At 37.0% G+C, this 22,498-nt stretch overlaps 1 protein-coding gene across 3 annotated transcripts in view; it reads left to right on the top strand.

Annotated features, from left to right (window-relative positions):
• The window catches only part of DTNBP1 (dystrobrevin binding protein 1), a 74,347-nt gene that overhangs the window by 1,201 nt on the left and 50,648 nt on the right, over positions 1-22,498 (top strand). For 2 of the 3 annotated variants that reach the window (XM_065667290.1, XM_065667291.1), the window contains exons 2-6: positions 2,488-2,538; positions 5,024-5,071; positions 5,910-5,970; positions 10,290-10,422; positions 17,845-17,977. In XM_065667290.1, coding sequence (XP_065523362.1) covers positions 2,488-2,538; positions 5,024-5,071; positions 5,910-5,970; positions 10,290-10,422; positions 17,845-17,977 — 426 coding nt within the window. The remainder of the gene's footprint in view (positions 1-2,487; positions 2,539-5,023; positions 5,072-5,909; positions 5,971-10,289; positions 10,423-17,844; positions 17,978-22,498) is intronic. The other variant, XM_065667289.1, reaches the window with a different exon arrangement.

Here is a 22,498-nt window from a genome sequence, read left to right as displayed (position 1 = left end):
TAACAAAGGGAATCAAATATTAAAATGTCTTTACAAAGGCATTGCTTTATTGCAGTCTATTTTTCAGTTTTGCTGTTATTTGTAGAACTTCTCACAGGGATTGATGTCTTAGCATAGTGCAAGGTTCTTTTGAAAAAGGAGGAAAGAGGACAACAAGAAGGTCATAACATGCTGGCTGTGATGGCTGTTTAACTCTGTATTTCCCTTTAGTGCTGCAGTGGAGTAGATACGTTTCCATGTAGTCTCTAATTCACCCTTTTGCTTGTATTGCAATGTGTTGTTATGTTTCGAGAACAGTCTCTGGTTTCATCATTTCCATCTTTGTGTTTTAGCAGCTCCATTAATGTGCCCTTTTTGGAGTGTCCAGTCTTTAAGCATTATTTTCATTTGCAGTGTAACCTTTGTTGCCATTGGTAACCTGTATCTCAGAGCCACAATAGCAGAGGCTTTAGAGAGCATCCATTTGTTTCTTGTAGTGTTCCCATGCACTCAGCCCAGAACATGGCTTGTCCTGTTTTGCCCCCTTTGCTTTCTTGGACAATGCAACCTCAATGCCCTAGTGTTCTGGATAACACCTATCCCCACCAAACTGGTAATAAAAGTAATTTCATGTTGTTAAGACTTTAGCTCAGAATGGTCAAAATGTCAGGAATGCTGGGCAAGTTGTGGCCAACTTGTTAACTACACATTAATGCTTACAAAGTGAAACAGTTGGATCTTTTGAAGCATAGGGAGGGAGAAGCTGTTCCAGGGCTTCTAAGAAAACAATATCAATTCCAAAGGATTAAGGGAACTTTTGTCTGCAGCTGAAAAATATTAAATCTGTGTTGTGTGGCCTAAAGAAAGAGCAGTTTAGGGTTGCTAGCCACTTCTGTGTACAACGAAATGAGCTCCTTTTCCCCGGCTCACCTGTGCCTGCTGTCTAGTTCTGTGTATCCTGTGAGTGAGAGATCTTGATTTTGACCCATTTAGTGGTAAGGGATCTTCTACGGGAGGAGGGAAAAAAAGCCCGAACAGCAGAACAGTGAACTGTGTTTGTCTGCACGCAGGCAGTAATTTGTGTACTTTTGGTAGCTTGAGGGTTGTGGCTCATACTACCTCTACTTTGTATAGAGAATGCTGGTGAAAGGAAGCTGATATTGTGTAGTCTAGTGATAAATCCTTTAGCCTTTTCATCTGACTGCCTGGCAGATACTCTGGTAAGAGAACTGGTAGTTGTGACCCAGCATTTCCTTCTATATGCAGAGGAGTGCTGCTGTTACAAGTGGGGATGTATACTGGGGAACATAACAGAGAAGGGCAAAATTGCAGAGCTTTCTGCAATAATGTTCTTCCTCAGTGTGCTGTAGTTGTTGCTACTTGACCGAACTATTATGGACAGCTCTCTTAACAGGGAGCTGAGACATGCCTTAGCATGTCTTTCCTCAACTTGTCAACCACCTGTTTTGCTGTAAAGTGTTGGGGTTTCTTCTTTTGAGTTCCTGGAAATCGGTGGTGTTCAAGACTGGAGGAATAATTGGGCTCACTGTAGAAGCAGACTGAATATCTGTATGTTAGGGTGTTTCTCAGTCACTGGGTCACTCAAGATTACATATCTCTGTGTCAGTTCTGTGGATATCTTTGGACGTTAGGGCTCATTTTCATCTTGTTGATGTCTCTGTGTCCTTTATTTCTTCCTAAAGCTTGCTGTCCTTGACAGCTGGGACTCCAAAGGCCGTAGAAGATATCCATCATCATGGTAGTCAGAGAATTGCCAGGGGTTTTGACTCTCGCTCTACCATGTCAATTTGACTAGCATATATGGGTTGACTAGAAAAGAGTAAAGAGTGGAAAAGAATTGGGGGTGGGTATGTGTTGTTTGGTCATTGGTGTTTTGGGGGATTTGGTTTGGTTTGGGTTTTCTTTTAGGAGCAGGGTACCAGTCAGTTTAAAATTGACCATTAGTTGAAGCAAGCCTCAGATAAGCTCAAAAGCAGTGCACTGTGGTCATGCTGCTGGAAATTCTGATAGTTGCCAGAAGAAAAGTTGTGCTCGTGCTAGTTTTGTGTTGGCAGACTTAGAGCAAATGGGTATGAATGTCTCTGTGATTGTCATGCTTTTCTTTGGCACATGTCTTCTTGTAGAGTGTTCTTCAGGATTAGATTGGTTGTTTCTATGCAGATCTGTACCTGCCTGCTAAGGAAACAGTATCAAGAGCTGGATGACCTGGCTGTATAGCTCCCATTAAGCTTTTCATACCCAACTGCATGATGCACTTGTAAAAAAATCGCATAATTTAGAAGCAGTGTCAGTAGAAATAATTTTGCAAGACATTCTCTGGAAAACTAAGTGAAATTTGATTTATTTGTGAAATAAGCCGAAACAAAATTAACTGTAATAGACTGGAGTTAACACGTGTGTTCAGACAAGTTGTTCTCTGGTTTTGGTGTTGGAAATGTCTGATTTTTTTTTTTTTTTTTTTTTAATTTTGTATGTTTTGATTTATAGGTTGAAGACTTTGGGTGACAAATCAAAAGAAGCAAAAAAAAGCGGGCAGAGGTACTTCTGAATGCCTTAATGTATAGCATTGATCTAGGATGCTCTTGATACAGAAAAATTTGAAAGTGGCTCTTACATAGAACATTTACAGTTCTAAAGAGTAAAGAACATTTGCATGTAATCTTACAGAATACTCTTTTGACAACAGAAAAGTTTAACCCTAATGTTGAGAAAATACTTTGCTCAGTAGAGCCTTCATTGATAGGCTTAAATAATTTCTGATGGCCCTTAATGAATTTATGACTATTTAAATTATGCGAGTATTCAGCATTATTGTGGTACTTTATGCAAGATTCAGGTTGAAGTACATTGAAATGTAGTTGTTTCCAATCTCTGGGAATCTCATGTACTAAAATCGTAATTCATTTTTTTTTTACTGTAAGAACAGCAGTATGAGTCTTTATTGTGCAAAATATATATATAATGGAGTACTTCAATTACCTGTTTCAAAAAGATTTAAGAATTGTGGTGGGTTTTGTTTGATTTGGTTTTATCCTCTCCATTTTACTGCCTTGTTAATTCTTTCAACCTGTGTAAGCTATAGGGAAAAGCTACTTAATATCTGTAAATGATGTCTCTGTTCTTCAGATAAGCTCAGATATGCTTCAGTGTAAAGCATGCTTTTACTAAAACACAGTGTGTGGACACAAATTAGTTTTAAAACAAGCCCTGAACAAAAAATAAGGCATGTAAAATAAACTTTATTTAGTTCTGAAGCTTGATGTTTTGGATATTTATATTGTATTTTTTAACACAAGACTGGTTGTATTGACAAGACATGGAAACTAAACTAAGAATGGGTGAAGGTTTGAATAAAACTATTTTAGGCAACTGCCTTCTCTGTATGTTTCCAGTCCATAAGATTTTGGTTCATCTGGTGTACTGTAAATATCCATCACTTTTTGAGAAAATCATTGGGTGAAGCAATTGGATCATCACAAATAGGGGAATACCAGAGTGACTTCTGCTTTGCTGGGACAAGCATAGATTAGCTTGGTTGTATGGAAGGCTGAGAACTTGTGGGTCAGAAGCAGAGGTGTTGCAGTGCGAGCTTGGTACTGGCCATCTGATCAGGGAACAAATGGTGCCTTTGCTAAACAACATCAGGAATTCTCTGTATCATTAAATCCTAGTTTTTGGGGGGGCCTTTAACTTCCTTGATGTCTGCTGAAAGGACAACACAGCAATATGCAGTCAAGAAGAGTTCTGGAAGGTGTCAAGGATAATTTTTTGATACCCTCTTCGTAACTTCTTTGGCATGCAGGAATAGCTTTAGGGAAGCCATAGCTCACCTAGAACTGGCATTTACAGGAGATGTTAAGGAAAAGAAGAGCTTCAGCCCTGCATTGGTTCTAAAAGGCTGAACAAAGAAAACATTGTGTTGTTGATGAATGGGGTAGATGATTAAGAGACAGCAGATGTAGTCAGTGCCTTTGTTGCTTCAGTCCTGACAAACAAGGTCTCCCAGTCCTCTGTGCTTAGTGAAAGGGTTTAAGGAAAAGACTGACCAGTAGTGGATAAAGATCAGTGTGAGGAACTCAACCCATAACAGACCTTATGGGCCAAGTGGTGCTTCATGAAATTCAGGAGCTACAAATCCAAAAGTCTTTCCCTGGGAAGAAAGTATTCTCTGCAACATTATAGGCTGGGCCTAACTGACTAGCTGGGAAGCAGCTTTGCTGAGAAGATGCATGGCTGTGTATATAAGGAAAAACTTTTTCCTTATGAGGACAGTCAGGAGCCTGTGAAGTTTCTGCCCTTGGAGGTTTTCAGATTGCAACTGAACAAAGCCCTGGGCAAGCTAGTCTGATCGAATAAGGGGTCTTAGTTGCAGTAGAAACTGCCTGAGGTCCCTTTCCGCCTCACTGACTATCACTTTTCCCTTGGTTTAAAGGAGAAAAAAAAAAAAAGTTTCATTTATAGTATTTGTTGGCTTGGTTTTTGGTTTGTTTTTTCTTCCCCCATTCAAGTTGTTTGGATGATAGTGCAAAACAGCCTGTTCTGGTAATATAAGAGACAAATCTTGGATGGCGTCAAGATTTTCACATAATACATCCTTAAAATGCTGCATTGTTAATTTTCTGTAACTTACGATAAGTTGCCTTTATATTTCAAGCTGTTATTAATGAAAATGTATGCATTCAGTAGATCATTAGAGCGTTAGACTGACCATGTTCTTTACCTTAGTAATTATTTTTATAGAATATATATTATAGAATGTATCAAGTGCAATGTCTTTACTGAGGCACAAAGAACGTGTAGTAGTATTATTTTCAAAAAAAGCCACCCTTAGCTTTGAAATACTCTTGTAAGATATACTGGGTAATGCATTTTAACCAGAATTGACAAAATGTTTGTGAAATTGAACAGTAGGGAATATTTCTGTGCTCAGCATATCTGTCAAAAGCAGATACGTGTGCACTTGTTACTTTTATAACAGCCTTGTATGCATTAACAATGTGTATATTTACAATTTGTTTTCTAGAACTGTTCAGTGTTTGCCAGAGTGTGCTGGACTGGAAATACTGAGCAGGTATGACCTTCCCTTTCTTTGTTAGTGTCTGCTTCCTGTAATTTCAGAAGTAACTTTTATCAGGTTGAGAAAATTAGAAGAAAATGAAGGTGATACTAATAGGGTTTTTGATGTTCTGCAGTTAGTAGAATGGGGGTGGGTACTGAATGGTAAATATGTTTAGAGCTTGCCCAGTCCTTAAGTGCTGTCATGTTAATGAAACAGAACTTCTGGAGGAAAAGCAACATTTGAAAGATTATTCAGTTCATTGTCTAATGCACAGGAATGAAGGAAACCAGCCCTGAGGCCCAGCCTGTGGTTTTACTTTGATGTTTTATGACTTTTACATATTTTATATGATTTCATTCTGTTCTGATAGTGATGGTATGCCTATCATTGCCATGAAAAGAAAATGTATTCCATGTGTACTTGATCATACTTTTTCTGAGTAACATGAGTGATCTTCATTGTAAATATCCTTCATATTTTTACCTTAAAAAGTCCAAACACCTGTTCTTTTTATTTGGGGGTGTATGTGTGATTATCATCTTGTTAATTTTTTTTCATTTTCTTACTGAAACTGGATTCCAATAGTGATTAAGGCTTTTATTGGCAGTCTTATAAATATTGCTGGGTCTATTTAGCTCTTAATGCAAGGTAGTAGGTTTAAAAACTTTCTTTGAAAGAAATAATTTTTTACTGTGTATTTGTCTTTGTAAAACAGTAAATACCAGAAAGAACTGTACAGCTTTTTAAACTGTTATTTCTGGTAGTCCCTATAAATACTAGCACAGTGGCATCCATGAAATCCTCTTCCTTTTTACGGGGAACACAGTAATAGTTGTTTATCTTTCTTCAGATATGAAGACGCTTGGGCTGCCCTTCACAAAGGAGCAAAAGATTGTGCAAAAGCTGGAGAGGTAAGAAAAAATTAACAATACCACACTTCAAATATTTAAAAATGTGTGAAGAATTTTAAACTAAAATTTTTAGTACCAGCATACTGGGTTGACCCTAGTCACTAGGTGAGCACCCACACAGCCTCATTCATTCCCCTACCAGTGGGACAGAAGAGATGCCACAAAGAACAAAAATGAGAAAACTCTTGGTTCATGATAGATACCATTTAATAATTGAAGAACAGAGGAAAAACAAGTGATGCTAAAACAGTCACTCCCGACCTCCCACAAGGAGATCAATGCACAGACGAGTCTCAGAGCAATGATTACCTTGAAGACCAAAGCCTTGGTTTTATTGTTAAGCATGATGTTACATGATATGAAGTGTCCCTCTGGCCAATGATCAACTGTCCTGGCTGTGCTCCCTCACAACTTCTTGCCCACCCCCAGCCTACTTGCTGCAGGGGGAGCGGGGATGACTGGGGAAGAACCAAGCCTTGACATCGTAAAAGCTTTATGCAGCAATATCTAGAACATTGGTGTGTTATTAGCATTGTTTTGGTCAAAAATCCAAGGCACAGCACCATGTGGGCTGCTATGAAGAAAATTAACTCCATCCCAGCTGGATCCTGTACAACCAGTATAATGAGAAGGTAATGCTCTGTATTGCTGCTTGGGAAAAATGCCACATTGTATTGTTTTTCTGTGATTTTAAGATGGTATTTGACAGGCAGCTAATGGAAAAGTTCAGAATATCCAGTTCCTCTTGTTTCTCACAGTTCTTCCAGATTTGATGATGCTCAGCCTACAATTAATGTTCATAAAGTATTAATTATAGATACTGTAAAAAGTAGAAATTCTCTGTAGCCATGTTTCAACAAATTATCTGAAGTTCATTCTCCTTTTACTTTCTGATATTTCAATTTCTATAACAAATATTGAGTGTGAGAATTTCGTAGTGCTTTGAAGTACTTTCTAACTGATACGTTGACACCAGAATTTGTCTAATGTCCTTTGTTCAGATGGTTGCAATCACTACTTGCACTTACCCAAAAAATAGTAATTATATCAATTTACTGTGTTTCTGTGGGATATGTTGGGTTAGAGAAGAGTATTGAGAAGTACGACTTAGTCAGAATGTGACAAGGTGATGGTTAAAATAAGACATATCCAGAAGTTCAGGTGGTCATTTTTTGCACTCTTCCGTCACTTTTCAAAAAATTTGAAGTTAGTTGAGACTGCATAAGACAACTTAACATTGCCAATAAATGGCAGTGTAAACAATGAACAGTAATGTCAACAATGTAATGTAAACATTAAATAATGTGATGGAATGTAAACAATTGCAGAAGTGATGTTGCATGTTACTGCTGTGGCTCTTTAAAGCAGCTCAGGCTGGGAAAGTACAGACTGTATTTGGGCCTGGGGCATGTTGTTGTTTTTTATCAGGGCAGGGCTGTTGCACTGGCACTGTTTGCTGCCCTCTCCTAATGGACAGGAAACTGCAAGATTCGATCATCTGGCTGAAAAGATTCAGGAAGTGTCTGTGCTTTTCCCTAATTTTGTTCAGTTTTCCTACCTTGGAAATAAAGCAACAAGTTGTGTGGGGTTTTTTTCTGGAATGAAGGGAAAGAAAACTTCCAGTAAGTGCTACCAATGCATTGGTCTGCACCAGACTTTCCATTTCAAAGCCTGTTTAAGGGGCAGACAGTGTAAGCTGGGTGGCCATGACACAGAGCAGGACTGAGCCGTGAGGTTCTCTGTCCTGGCTGAAACTTTCACTTTGGCCAGCTGCATCCTCTCTGACTCATATGGTTTCCTTAGGAGTCTTCTCTGTATCTTTCTGCCATGGATGAGACCCCCACTGTTTAACCTGTTTTGAAGAGGTGTATTTAGGGTAAGAAAGATAGTATCTTATGTTCTTTCTCTTGCCTAATAGTATGGCCCACCTTTTCCATGTGATCAAGTGAAAGCCTTCAGTTATTAGAGATTAAATTCTTTCTTCCAGCTTTGTGTGTTTTACTGCTCATGATAGGTTTTTGGTTTGGGTTTGTTGTTTTTTTTTTTTTAAGATGTCTTAAATGATTTGCTTACAATTTTGTAATACTTGTACTAGTTTGCTTTTAAAATTGTAGTTCTGAAAACAATGTGAGGTTTTGTATATATAAAACCAGTGTAGCCTTCATCTCAAACATTACAGCTTCCCAGTGTCATGGTTTAAACAAAGTCGGCCATAAATCACGCAGTCGTTCACTCCCTCCCCCCACTTCTTGCCCTCACCCTACACCTGGAGGGACGGAGAGGAGAATTGAAAAGAATGCAACTCCCACAGGTTGAGATAAGAACAGTTTAGTTACTAAGGTATAACACAAATCACTACTACTACCACCACCAATAATAATAATGATAAAGGAAATAACAAGGGAAGAGAATACAACACCCCAGGACCAGCCAACTGATAACTCGCCTCCCCCCACCCAACTGAGCATTGACTGATACCTCGTCCAACCCTGCAGTGCCCTAGCCCGTCCGGGTAACTCTCCGTTACATCCTGGGTAAGATGTGCTGTGGTATGGAATACCTCTTTGGCTAGTTTGGGTCAGGTTTCCTGTCTCTGCTTCCTCCCGGCTTTCCCTCCTCCCCGGCAGAGCGTGAGGCTCAGAAAGTCCTTGGCCAGACCAAACATTTGAGCAGTAACTAAAAACATCGGCATTATCAGCACTGTTCCCAGGCCAAAAATCAAAAACACAGTGTTGCAGCAGCCACCAAGGAGGAAAAAAATGACTGCTACTGCTGAACCCAGGACACCTAGGAAAATTAGAACAAAAAAATACCAAAGGACTTTGAAATTTTCCATGAAATTCAGATGTTTCCTTTTGGGAGAATACAAGATGTGTATTGCTTGTTGGTTTTTTTTTTTTTTAATAGAAGTAGAAAATACAGGGTTCATTAAAATAAAAATTGTGTACACTCACAAGATTGACAGTACTATATCTAAAGGACCTAAAGATTCTCTTGTCCAGTGCCCTGTTTCTAGTATTAGCCAGTAGCAGATAAACTACTCATGCTGTCTTATTTACAAATGTTGAATAGAGAAAGGCAAGTGAAAATTTCAAGCTTTAATTGCTGACTACAGTCTTACTATATTAAATTATAGATGCTAACTACAAGTTATATCTACAAAATTGTCCTAAAAATACTGCTTTTAAATGATTGTAATTTTAGCTGCATTCAGTTATATGTGGGTTGAAATGTTTTTCTGGTGTTTGCCCCCATCTCATGGTGGTTTGCGGGGTTTTGTTTGCTTTACTATTCAACTGATACAAATCCCATGTCTCATTTTCAAAAATACACTTGTTTTTATTTAGATAAGGATGTTGTTCTTCTGAGGTGTTTCATTATTCACTAGGCTTTGGAATAAGTTTTCAAACCCGATCTGGTAAACCAGGATGGCTTTTTGGCAGTGTTAGGTAGCTGGAGGAATTCAGAAATGGGAGAAGTTGTGTTAATTCTAACAAAGTCTGTCTGATGTGAGAACAATTCTAAATATTTGAGAACTTTGCCCATACCTCAATTTCTTCAGCTTCAGCAACTAAATTCTACCAAACCCAGGGAATTTGGAATGCAGATACAGCACAGGCTGCAGTTGTGTGCTAAGGAAGAATGGATAATGAAACTAAGAGCAGAGAAACTATAACTGAATCATTTCAAGTATCATATATAAGGGGAACATTTGTGAAATAAGATCTCTTGATCTTGCTGGTTTTCATAGAATCTGATACCTATTAAATTTTTTTAAGCAGTGTATCCTCATTATACTACTGTATATTAAAACTTAAGAAAAACAGCAAACATTGAACTAATGTAGAGTGTTCATAAAGTTGTTGCTGTTTTTAATTTTTTAGAGTATTTGGAATGTACAGAGTTTTCAGTTTTGTTGTTAATATTAAATTGGTATGATTAGCAATGTTAAAGTAAATTAATTGATCTAAATAAACCTTACATTGCAGCACTGCAATGTTGTATACCGGTGCAACACTGCTGTCAAAATTCCAGATGCATGTTACTGTTAATAAAATCCAGTGTTTCCTGTATTGATTAGTATAATGAGAAATAACTTTTAATCTTGTTTTGATCAATGCATTTTGATATAAATATTTCATAATACAGGGTCTTTCTTTAGCATGTTATATTTACTTGAGAAGGACACAAGTGGCAGTGCTACAGGGTTCCCATGCTGACTTTATGCTTGCAGATGCTTTAATTCTAAAAAATTAGTCAAGATGCTCATAAATGGGTACATAAAATTGCAAGTAAAGTAAAGAACCTGTTTGTTTCAGCTGGTGGATAGTGAAGTTGTGATGCTTTCTGCACACTGGGAGAAGAAAAGAAACAGTCTGGTGGAACTACAGGATCAGCTCCAACAAATACCTGGGTTTTTAGCAGATCTGGAATGCCTCACAGCAAGCCTAGGTAAGATTTCATAGACGTAACGAGCATTCAAGTCATTACAGAGGATTAGAGTGAAGTTCAGCTGTTGTTCATTTGTTGGGGAGGGAGGGAGGAAATTTAGCTGGCTTTGGACACTTTGAAGGCAGAAACTTTTTGTTGAAGAGTACTTATTTCCAAAGCTAGCTTCCATAGTTTAAGTCGGTGTACAGGGTTACGCTTTTCTGAAATGATACCCAGCTTTTCCGTTTGTGAAACTAGCAATGCTACGTACTAAGGTTACCAGATATCTGATGTTTGTTAGATGGATTCTGATTTTTATAACTTTACCAAATGTTAATCCATTGATTTAATTGAAAACATGAAAAGATGAATAGATTGATGCTTTAGTGGATGACTAATAGAAACTTCACATACCAAACAGTTGATCCACCGTTGAAAATGAAATTAGGAAAGAATGTTTTGGCCTCTTAGTCTCTGAAAAGCTCTAGTGTTACTGAGCCTTGAAATGGGGATGCTGTGTTTGACAAATAGCAAGCCTTTCTGTCAATACTAGGCCTCTTGATGCCTCCATAAAAAAAGGAAAAAAATCAAATTCAAGTTTCATTCATTTTCAAGTTTTGAAAAACTGTCTGTGCATAGATTTTAGTAACTAAGTTCCCCAGGGGCACTGCCTGCACTATTCTTACACCAGCTGGGAAGTACACAGAAATTCTTCCCTGTAATTGCAGCTCTTGTTTTTGCGGGGTGGGCTAGATTTGTGTGCTGGCATTTGATGTGAAGAAAAGGAGAGTTCTTTTCTGTGTTCAGAGGTTAATTTCTCATTCTTCTATGGTCAGTGGATATGCACAAATTGGCTTTGTTCTTTGGTAGGCTGCTAGTAACATTGCTGTTTCTTTCTGAACCAAGGAGTGTATTTCATTTTTTTATTACAATTTTCTTATACCACCTTATTTAGTAAGGGTTTGTTGTGTGGTAACCATTTAATGTTGGCTTTTTGAAAAGCGTAGTTATTTTCGAAGGAAATATCCATTCAAATAATGATTTATTTAAATACTGATTTTAATATCATCATGAACAAAGTGATGCAGTCCACTGGTAGACCAAAGATAAACAATATAATAAAAAACTAATGGAATTGTCTTTAGAGTTCATAACTGCAAATGCCATATATAAATTCTGATGAATTGGAGTTACCTGCCCATTTCTAATGATACAGCTTTATGAACCAGAATTAATCTTACCCCGACTGTAGAAGGCTCAGTGTCTCCAGAATATTTTTGGTACTGTGCAAGCAGGTTTAAAACCATTCTGCTCAGGTAAGCTAGTGAATTTTTAAGTCTATTGCTACGGTTGTGAGATTTGAACCATCTTTACCTTATGGGTCAGATTTCAAGTAATTTACCTAGAGGTTTTTATTAGTTCCTGCCAACTACTGTGAATTTTTTTAATTGATTTTTTTCTGATAAGTATAGTCTATTTGAATAGAAAGGTGTAATTTATACCAAAGTCAACATCTACACTTCTGGAAGTGATGTACCAGAAATTTGCTGTGGTATTCTACTCCCTGTTTATAGTTTTAATAACCCCAAACTATCTGCCTTATACGTGTAAGCTGAATTCTCTTTACCAAGAGATGACTAATTCTGTGGCTGTGAATTTTAAATACGAGTGAAACATTGTGTAAAAAACCAAACCAGAACAAAAAAACCCAACAACCCAAAAATCATACCACAGCTCATCATGCCCAGTATATAAACTGGGGGGAGTTACCTGAAAGGCCAGATTGTTGATTGGGTCTGGCTGGGTATCGGTCAGCAGGTGGTGAGTGGTTGTATTCTCTCCCCTTGCTATTTTCCTTATCATTATTATTACTGGTGGTAGCAGTAGTGGTTTTGTGTTACACCTTAGTTACTGGATTGTTCTAATCTCAGCCCATGAGAGCTACATTCTTTCGATTCTCCTACCCATCTGTCTGGGAGCAGGGGCAGGAAGAAAGGTGGGAGTGAGCTTTCAGCTGTGTGGTTCTGAGTTACTGGCTGGGCTTAAACCACAACAGTTGAACTCAGAACGCCAATAAACAACCAAAAAAATGTCAATACAGAATTATAAACTCCTGTGTCCTGGGTTGTGTATCTAAGATGTCATTTGACTAATTTTCATCATTTCAGAAAAGTAATAGGTCTGTGTTATGACATGATATGCTTCTATTAAATCTACTTATGCTTTTGTTTTGAAAGTAGATATGGGAACCCTGGCTGGTTTTGATTAAAGAAATCTCAGGTGATGAAAATTAGCCTTTTTAATGACCTGCTTAAATTTGTTATGAGTCATGTATAGATTCTTCAGCTTTTGATGTGTATTACAGCACACATTATCATTAGCACTTTGATAAAGTCCTAGGTGCTCAGATTATTAGTCATTCCTCACTTCAAGTGAAAAGTCTGTGCTTTGATAAATTTATTGTATTATGCAGTGTATTGTAGCTGCTGTAGAAAACTTTTACGAAAAAAGTACTCTCATATAAAAGTGAACAGAACAGTTACTGTCCTGTCAAAGTCCAGACTTTGAATTGCCACTTAAGCCAGTTTTTATCTGTAGGATATTTAGAAATGTTTGAACTGGTGAGACTAGGAGGAAAATAAGGCTGCACATATATTTACAGAGATAAAAACTATTGGCTCCTAGTCCTTAATAAATACTTTTTTCCAAAGTATGGATTAGATTGGTGTGAAAATCCATTGGGAAAACAGAAGCTTTTTGCACTGCTTAGGGGAGGTATCCTAGTTTGTTAGATCTAGAGCAGAAGATCATGCTCAATTTTCAGATTGTGTATCAAGTATGAAAGTTGCCATTTTCTAGCTTTGGAAAATTCAATCCAGTTAGTTCAGAATTTGCATTGAGAAACATATGGCCATGTTCCTTTTGTTTAAGAAGTGAGATTAAGACTTCTTAATGGCTTCTTCAGACATTAAGGAAAATGTACTAAAACTTGTGAAATATAAGGTCACAGTATCTTTTTCAAGAAACACAAGATTTTGATTTTTGTAACATTTGAACTACTTTTAAGAATTTAATACCTATATTTTGAGTTCTTGTTTTGCAGCAGGAACTTGTGTTTTAATGAAATATACTTATTAGTAATTTATTATAAATACTGAAGATTTTTCCAGTTTGAACAATGCAGTATATTTCCAGGAACATCTTCTATAGATTATAAAATTTATTTTCTGTTCATCTGTTTGTAGACAACCTCGAAAGCAGTAATTTTAGGAGGAAAAAGTGCAGTGAGTAATAGCCTGTAGACTTGTCTCTTTGGGGAAGACATGAGTGTCTTTGGGAAGAGAAGTCATTAATTTACAGTTATCTATTTAATTGTGGCTTACATCAGGATTTAGATACTAGCAGATACTGGTCAAGTAAAAGTGAATTTAAGACCAGGCAGTATGTTAATCAGGGTTTTTCACAAACCTGGCATTTGAGCCTGGACTTCTGAATTGTGTTTTGTTACTTAAATAACAGCTTCTGTTTTGTTAGCATCTAGCAGTTGATAGCTCTTGAAATCAAGAGCTTGAAGAAATGTTTTGTGATGCAGTGCTCTAGAACGCAGCTTTCCATTAGAAGGCTCTAGTTTTACTGGTTTTTATTTTAAACTTATTTTTAAAGTTAGGAGAGCTGTAAAAACTTTGTAAGTGATGCATGATCTGTGGTTGGGAAAATGTTTAAAGAAAATCTTACTCTATTACTAATTAAAACAATTTTTCTAACTGGTTGACCAGTTTTTTTAAAAATTCTGTTACCTTTCTTGCTTTCCTGAATTTCATTGTGTGAGATAAGATGGGATTTATCTTTAACTGAGAAAATCGGGGAAAATATTGGGGAGATGTATGTAAAACCATAGAATTTGAATAATGTAATGTAAAGATACCTATGTTCAACAGGAAGTTTTTAATAGGCTCCAGATCAGAATGCTTCAATGGATAGGGTTGTTCTATAAGGTAGACATATATGTATGTATAAAAGGCATTTAGTTTGGTGTTGTAAACTTGGAAATATCTGTATCTTGAATACAAAATTGGGCACTAGTAGGACTGTAACTACATAAAGACTTTTTCAAGTGTTGCAACTGAATTGATCTCTTCCCGTATGTGTGTGTATATATGTGTGTCTTTCACTGCTCATTTTAAGCTTTTAGCAAGCTCTGTCTGACTTAGAGGTAGAGAGAAATTTTTGATGTTACTGTTTCCATCATTTGTTCTCTGCCTTTTTGCCTTTTAGTCAGAAAATGAATGAACTTTGGAAAAAATGTCTTTATTTCTTAGTGGTTTCTGTTGTTTTAGTGGCTGTCCAGTGCAGGAAAGCTACATGTAAAGTTATTGTAGGAAAAATTGAAAACAGTGTTGTTTTCTGATATACAGCGCTGGTGTAGCTTTTCTAACAATTTTTGTACTACTGCAGAACCACAGGTAATGTAATTTTCAGTTTAAAATGTTGTAAATTTAAATTGGCTAAACTTTAGGAAGTGTTTTCAGGTACAGAATTTGGTTTCTGTAGTTGTTGAGTTCTAGATAAATAATACCTGAATAGTTTGTAAACTGAGAAAAACAGTGTACAGTGGTAGAAGATAATTCTGTCTAATGTCATCTGATCAAATAACATACTTAAAAAATATAAACCTTGTAAAATTGTTGTCATATCTGTGATAGTGTAAGAAATACAGGACAAATTAGTATTATTCGAATTATGTCTAAAGAACAAGGGTGGGTTTGGTTTTTTTTTCAGCTATCTAATAAAAATATTTCTTTCAAGTGTGGCATATTAGTGCTGTGAAAATTGTTAATATAAATGTACATTGGTTTGGGGTTTGGTGTTTTTTTTGTTTTGGTTTTTTTTTTAGCCTCTTTAAAAATATTAAAAAGAGGAGGTGTTTTTCATAGCAGTGCTGTTTCAGCATGAGATGGTGATTGTTGCCTCAGCACTTGGTTGTGAGATTTCTTGATGAGCTAAAAACCAAGTAGTGCTCTTGCAGATGTTCCTTAGAACATTTCTGGGGCAGATTGATTGTAGGTGCCGCTGTGAGCTATAAACTGGAAATTAATTTCTAGATTTCTTATTTTTGCTAAATACCTTTTAAAAAGTATGAGCTTATTTATCTGTGAATATAGATAAGAGTTGATGAAAGAACCATGGCTAAAGTTTCAAACATTATATGTGTAGCTTTATTTGGAACTTTCTTTCAATGTACAGTCAATACCTTATCATTTGGGTAGGAGAGACATTAGTTCACAACTGTAGCTGATGTGATTGCTATGGAGCTAATTTCAACTTTTTTTGTGAAAAGCGACTAAGTTTGTTTTCACTTCAAAAAAAAAAAATCTGAAACCTGTGTTGCAGTAAAGCAGGCCTGTTGTCTTCTGGAGGGATCTGTAGTGGTCATTCGTGTTCTTCAGGAGCACAGTGTTTTCTGCGGTTCCCACTAGAGGCTGCTCAAATGCTGGTGCTAGGAACGAGTTGCCCTCTAGAATTCACTTCAGCCTCTTTATTTTCATGTTCTTTGTTGTTGTCTTAATATTATTTCAATAGCAAGTACAGCAAAGCAGGTGGTGGGGTTTTTAAGTGGAAAAATCAGTGATTGATAGGTACCTTAGTATGTTATCTTGAGCCCTGCTGTGTTTGTGAATTTTGCAAATTAATAAGTGAGCAATCATTCTGAAAAGCAAGTTAGCATAATACAGACATTTGGATTTTCATGCACTCAGAAAAGTAATTTTTTTAAACAAAAAGGGACCACCAGTCATAATTGTAGTCATATTGCCCTTTGAGTACATCTGGATTTTGTGAAAGTTGAGTATGTGGTAAACAATTCATGTTCCACATAACTGTCTGTAGAACTGAAGACAACTGTTTTTTTTCCTCAAACTTATTTCCACATTAAATTGAAACTCCTGTTTTTTTGACTGCTGTGAAGCACTACCTTACTTGTTAGGGATTAAAAAAACCTCTTACTAAGTAGTTGGAGCTGAACATATAAATATGTATGCCAGGAAATCTGTTCATGATGTTTTAACTTTTGCTTTTCTAGGGGCACCACTGGGATAGCAATTTCTAATTGAGTAATGGCTAAGAAAATTGAATTCTTTTATACTCCAAGATAGGCTTCTAGTCTAATGGCCAATCCAGAATTGAAGATTTGACTGATGCCTTCAGCTTGTCCTTTCCTTCTTTTGATAGTCCAAAACACCTTAACTGTAACTTTTTTCCACCTTGAACTTAATAGTTATTGTCTTGCTTTATGAAGATTACAAAGATGAAACAGCCATTTGAGAAAACTCAAGAGTTACTTTAGATTTTCTGCTATTTCATTCTATCATCTATGTAGTTCTTCGCACCAACAATCAAGTACACCCATAACAGACTGGTGTATCTGTCTCTGAACTGCAAACTCCATTCTATTCTTTGGTTGCTATTTTGTTTGTAAAAATGTCATTTATCCTTCCATCTGCAATGTATGTTCCCTCTGGTATAGGAAAAGTCCTGGCAAAAGTGTGAATAATAGTTCTGTACTCAGACAGCTCCTTCCCAGCGTGACTAGCTGATTAGAGTTTGGGTAAATACTTTTTCCACTTTGAGATCCTGAGGAGGGACATGGAGTTCAACATTAATCACCTGCAGGGAGAGTGATCCTTTGATACAAGATTCACGTGGGATAATTTGGGTCAGAAGGGACCTTGGGAGTTCTTTGTCCAAATTTCTATTCAAGACAGGGTGAGCTATGAGATAAGATCAGATTTCTCAGGGCTTATCACAGGCATGATCTCTTTTAAATTGAGATGATGAACAATTACAGTTGAAGAGGACATTAAGAGGTTTTGCATGATTTTAAGTGCATAAGTATGTAAAATAACTAAATCCAGAAATCTGCCTATGAGTAAAGGGTTTGTCTTAAGAGTAAACTTTCAAAATCTGTATTCTTTTATATTATTATGGGGTCATGTAAAAGTTAAATTTCTCCCAGTATGCTTGAGTTTTGCTTCATTTGAATAATTTAAGATTAACTACTTTTGGTCAGCACAGCTTTATTCCTCAGAGTGGTACCAGGCACAGGGGGCTAAAGAGCAGTGTGCCCAAGAAGCAAAATTAAATTGAGTTCTGGATGCTTCTTTTTGTGAAGTATAGACCACAAGCTTATGAAACCAAGATGCTGGGTCAAATACAGTGATTCAGTATCTTACTACAAAGGGAATCTCAGATAAATCTCCCTTAACATGGCTCTACTGTCACTCTTTTACTATGCGGTATGGACTGAGATTTGTTTATCTTTCTGAGCCATTTTTATATATATAATTATTACCATGTTAATTATATTCCTTTATGAATCCCTGTTTCTGTTCAGGTGAGTGTCCATCTGTTGATACAATTTAATATTCATATAAATATTTCTTACAGCCCAGCTAGAGGCAGACTTTGAAGAAATGGAGAATAATCTGGTGTGTCTTGAGGACCTATGTGAACAGTGTGAGTTGGAAAGATACAAATGTATGCAGACATTACAGCTGGAAAACTACAAGAAAACAAAAAGGTAAATAAAACAATTGCTATAACTATAAATTATCATAAAATATAAGCCTTTTGCAGTTATTTTTCTGCATGTATAATATAATCGGTTTTATTTTAATCACTTAAAGAAACAGGAATCTTTGAGGGGAAGTTGCAAATTTGTTACAGATTCTTTCTGTGTCAGTCTGACTCTTGGTGATGAACAAAGAGTGTGTGTATTTGGAAAATTATCAGTACACTGTTGTTAAGATGAAGTCCTGGTGGATAGGAGGATGACCATGAGCCAGCAATGTGCTCTTGTGGCCAAGAAGGCAAATGGCATCTTAGGGTGCATTAGAAAGGGAGTGGTTAGTAGGTCAAGAGAGGTTCTCCTCCCCCTCTACTCAGCCTTGGTGAGGCCGCATCTGGAATATTGTGTCCAGTTCTGGGCCCCTCAATTCAAGAAGGACAGGGAATTGCTTGAAGGAGTCCAGCGCAGAGCCACAAAGATGATTAAGGGAGTGGAACATCTCCCTTATGAGGAGAGGCTGAGGGAGCTGGGTCTCTTTAGCTTGGAGAAGAGGAGACTGAGGGGTGACCTCATCAATGTTTACAAATATGTAAAGGGTAGGTGTCAGGATGATGGAGCTAGGCTTTTTTCAGTGATATCCAGTGATAGGACAAGGGGCAATGGGTGTAAACTGGAGCATAGGAAGTTCCACGTTAACATCAGGAAGAACTTCTTTACTGTAAGAGTGACAGAGCACTGGAACAGGTTGCCCAGGGGGGTTGTGGAGTCTCCTACACTGGAGATATTCAAGGCCCGCCTGGACAAGTTCCTGTGTGATGTACTGTAGGTTACCCTGCTCTTGTGGGGGGGTTGGACCAGATGATCTTTTGAGGTCCCTTCCAACCCTTGGGATTCTGTGATTCTGTGATTATTCACTACAGACAAATGGAGTAAGGGCTATTCTTAGTAAACGCTGGTAAATTGCTGGGGTTTTTAATCCCTCGCTGTGTTTTTTGGATTATTTTTTTTTTCAATTTACCTGTAAAGTTAGGAACTCTATTTTCATCTATCTTCTTTTCAGTTCTATCCTTTAAGTACCCTTCACTCTACATGAAAGGTATTTATCTCCTGCCATTCTTTTACTTGCAAAACCAGGGCATTAGTACTTGAAATCAAAGTTTAACTTGTAACAGTATGTGTGAAAAGTCAGAGCCTCCAACTCTTGAGCTTTGTATTTACCTAACAGACAAAGTAGCAAGAGATAAATATTAAGAGTTTAAGTAAGTTAAACAGTTGACTTTCTTGGTTTTGTTACTGACAGTCCCAAAAAGATCCTTAGTGAAGGAGATAAGAAAATTACTATAAAGTCCATTGTATAAATGAGGAGTTAAATTGAAACAATTTGTCAAAGACAGCCTCTGACAGCTTGTGTTAGAGTTGTGGGTAGGTGTGGATGCTGGTAGACCCTGAGACAGCACTGAACTGAGAGTAACCAGATCTGTCCAGCTAGGTGTCCTGCTGTCAGCGAGGGGAAGCAGACTGGCCTCCTTGCTGCTTTTGGTTGCTGAAGCAAGTTTGACATACGTGGTATAGTCAGACTGGTTTGATTTATGGTCCTGCTTAGAATGTAGCGATCAAGGACAGGTCTGCACCAGACAGCAGTGGTTACATTTTCCAGAGTTTGTCCATTTTCTTCTTTCTTGGCCTTCCTTTTGCTATCCTTATAGCTCCTTTCTTCCTTTTTATTTTTAATTTTTTTTTAATTTTATTTATTTATTTTAAAAAAATCTCAGTCTCCTCCCAAATAACCCTATCGGTCCTGGTTGGTTTTGGTACTTGTGATACCATTATCTAGGAAATCTTGGCCTTCTATGTTGTTACAGATTCAGTTACCAAAGTGCTTCTGGTGTTGCCAGTTCTGCCTCCAAGAAGGTCCCTAGTACCTTAGGGTCCCCCTTGAATTTTCTGTGAAGTTTGGCTGTTTCTTACCTAACACTGCTTTAATCATCTGTGAAAACCAACCATCCCTCATGGTGCTATCCGTAGTTTTTGTCAGCATATTACTATGTGATCTTTCACATCTAGCAAATTCTTACGTCATTGCCTTTAGTTTTTCATATCCTGTTCAGTTACCTTAACCTCAAGCCTGAGCCTTGGCAGTGGTCTTGTCATTTTCCCGCAGCCTGGACTTTTGTTTTCTCAAGCTGGGGCAGCATCATTTTCTCTCCCCAGCAAGAATCAATAGTAGTTAGTATGGCTGAATATTCACTTGTTAAGACCTATCTAATTAATTAATTATATAATAATTTCAAAATTCTAAATATATGCTATTTAACCAAATAACAAACAAATTTAAAGTGTGCATAAAGCAACACATTCGTACCCCCGAAAATACTGTAATCTCTCTGAAATTTTCTGAGGTTTGTTCTCTCTGCCATGCTCACTTCTTCTCCTCCTTCCCTACCTTCTGCTTTCAACATCAAAATAAAGTGATAAACTGTTGCCTACTCAGCTTAGCAGCTTCTAATCAGTTTTATAAATAGAAGGCTAAGCAAACTACTTAACATAATTATAAGCTGATTACATTTGGTCAGATCCAGACAAAACAGGAAAAATGGACGTAATTTCTGTTTGATCATTACCACCAGTATGTATTTAGGTAAGAAATTAACTCCTAGCTCCTTACTAGAAGGATACTTGCCAGTGTAGATACTTGGAGAGCCAAGAGCCAGTTAATGGGAGTGTTACTTATTATGTGTGCTTGAAACTCTTATCCTGTTGTCTTCTCTTTAGAATGTGGGGTTCTTACTGCGATACCAGCTATTGAAAGAATCAAGTAAGGGTTCAAGAGTTTATGCTTTTTCTTTAAGACAAGAACTATTTTCAGGGAGTGAATGGTTTTGTTGAACAAACCAAACCAAAGTATTTCCTGTGTTTTAGCTAAATAGTGATGAAAATTGAGAGGAACACAAACTCTAGAAACTGTGGTTATTTTAAGTGTGTAACAAAAAGTATCTATTTATTAAAAAAAAAAAAAATTATAAAGTCACTGTATGGCTTAGGCCAGAAGCTCGTGTATTTAAAGTCTTTTCAGAGCCCTCCTATATGAAAGATTCAGAAGAAAGTGCGTTGGGTCAGTGTTAAACCTTTGAAATGCAGCTTATGGTAACTATGGGAACTGATTTTCAGAAGTAGGTCTCCTTGTTAAATAGAGCAATTTTATTTCAGTTCAAACAGATCAATTTTTTCCCTTTTGTCACTGTGTTATGTTTGTCATTCATCAATCCAAGGTGTTTTCCACAGTGTATTTTAAAGCCTGATGTTTAGGCAGATTGAATTTTTTTTTTTTCTGTGTGCTTATATCTGGATTTTTAATATTCTCTTTTTTGTTTTAAATCAATTGATCAAGGTAGCAGTATTGATATATGAAGTCTAGATTCCACCCTTTCTTTCTTCAATCTTGCAGCAATTGTTTGTATGTACGTTATTAATATTAAACCATGTTGTTCTGTTTCCTGTCCTTTCTCAATCAAGCACGATTCTTCTTTCCCTCCCTTTGGATGTACTGTATCTGATTGACTGAAAAAACCCCACCTCCTTGTATCCCCCCAGTCTTCTGTGGCAGTTCTTGCATTCCCAAGTGAATTTCCTTTAGGACTCACTGTCAGAAGCTCACTTTTGTGCCAATTTTTATGTGCACCAAGTTTCAGGCTTATGGCATAAGGTAAGACATTTCTGTCTTGAAGCTGTATTTCCTTTGAAGCCATACCATTTGTATCCATTCAGATGGATCACCATCCTTCGAAAAATAGGAACTCATGGCTGATCAGTTAAATGTTGCTGCCCCACTGCAGCATTTTGAAGGAATACATTGGAGATAGCAAAGAGTCCTTGTCACTGGAAATGTGTGAATACATTTTACTTTGTATCATTTGACTTTAAACATACCTTTCTGAATTTTTCAGGGTTTTGGGATGTCTTGTTTGAGAACCCTTTTTGTTTTTTCAATACTTGTCTTCCTTGAGGACGGACGTAGAAGGAAAACAAATGAAGAAATCCAAAATCCTGATGCTAGAGTATACTTTCACAGGTGAATGTTTAGTAATATTGCAAACCTTAGTGGGACTAATTTTTTTTTCCTTTCTGTTGAGCTTTAAAGCAGTCTTTAGCTGAAGAGAAAATACATTCTTAAAATGAATGTTCAGTCCCAATTTTTGTATTTTAAAGGTTTACTTGTTGTCAAATGATGCGTAACTCCATGCTTTGGTAATTAGTGCAGTAGATGAAGAGTTTGACAGATTGTCGTAATTCTTGCTAGAGGCATTGTCATGCCATGAGGGTGGTTTTATGCCTCTGAAGGAGGAGAATGTTTCATTTTTCACTTTGTTTTTCACTTTCTCATTCTTAAGGGTGTAATTTATAGCAAGTATAATGTGGAGATTAGAGATGTGTATATGAGAAGATGTCTTAATCAGTTGCCACTGTTAAGTTTGTTTCTTCTGTATGGTCTTCTGTTGGTTTTACTTCTCCTTCTAATTTATTTGGGAACGTAAG

This window comes from Lathamus discolor, chromosome 2 (assembly GCF_037157495.1).
Source record: "Lathamus discolor isolate bLatDis1 chromosome 2, bLatDis1.hap1, whole genome shotgun sequence".
NCBI classification, from domain to species: Eukaryota; Metazoa; Chordata; class Aves; order Psittaciformes; family Psittacidae; genus Lathamus; species Lathamus discolor.
Note: the sequence above shows the minus strand (reverse complement) of the source record. Positions and strands in the feature narration are given on the sequence as shown.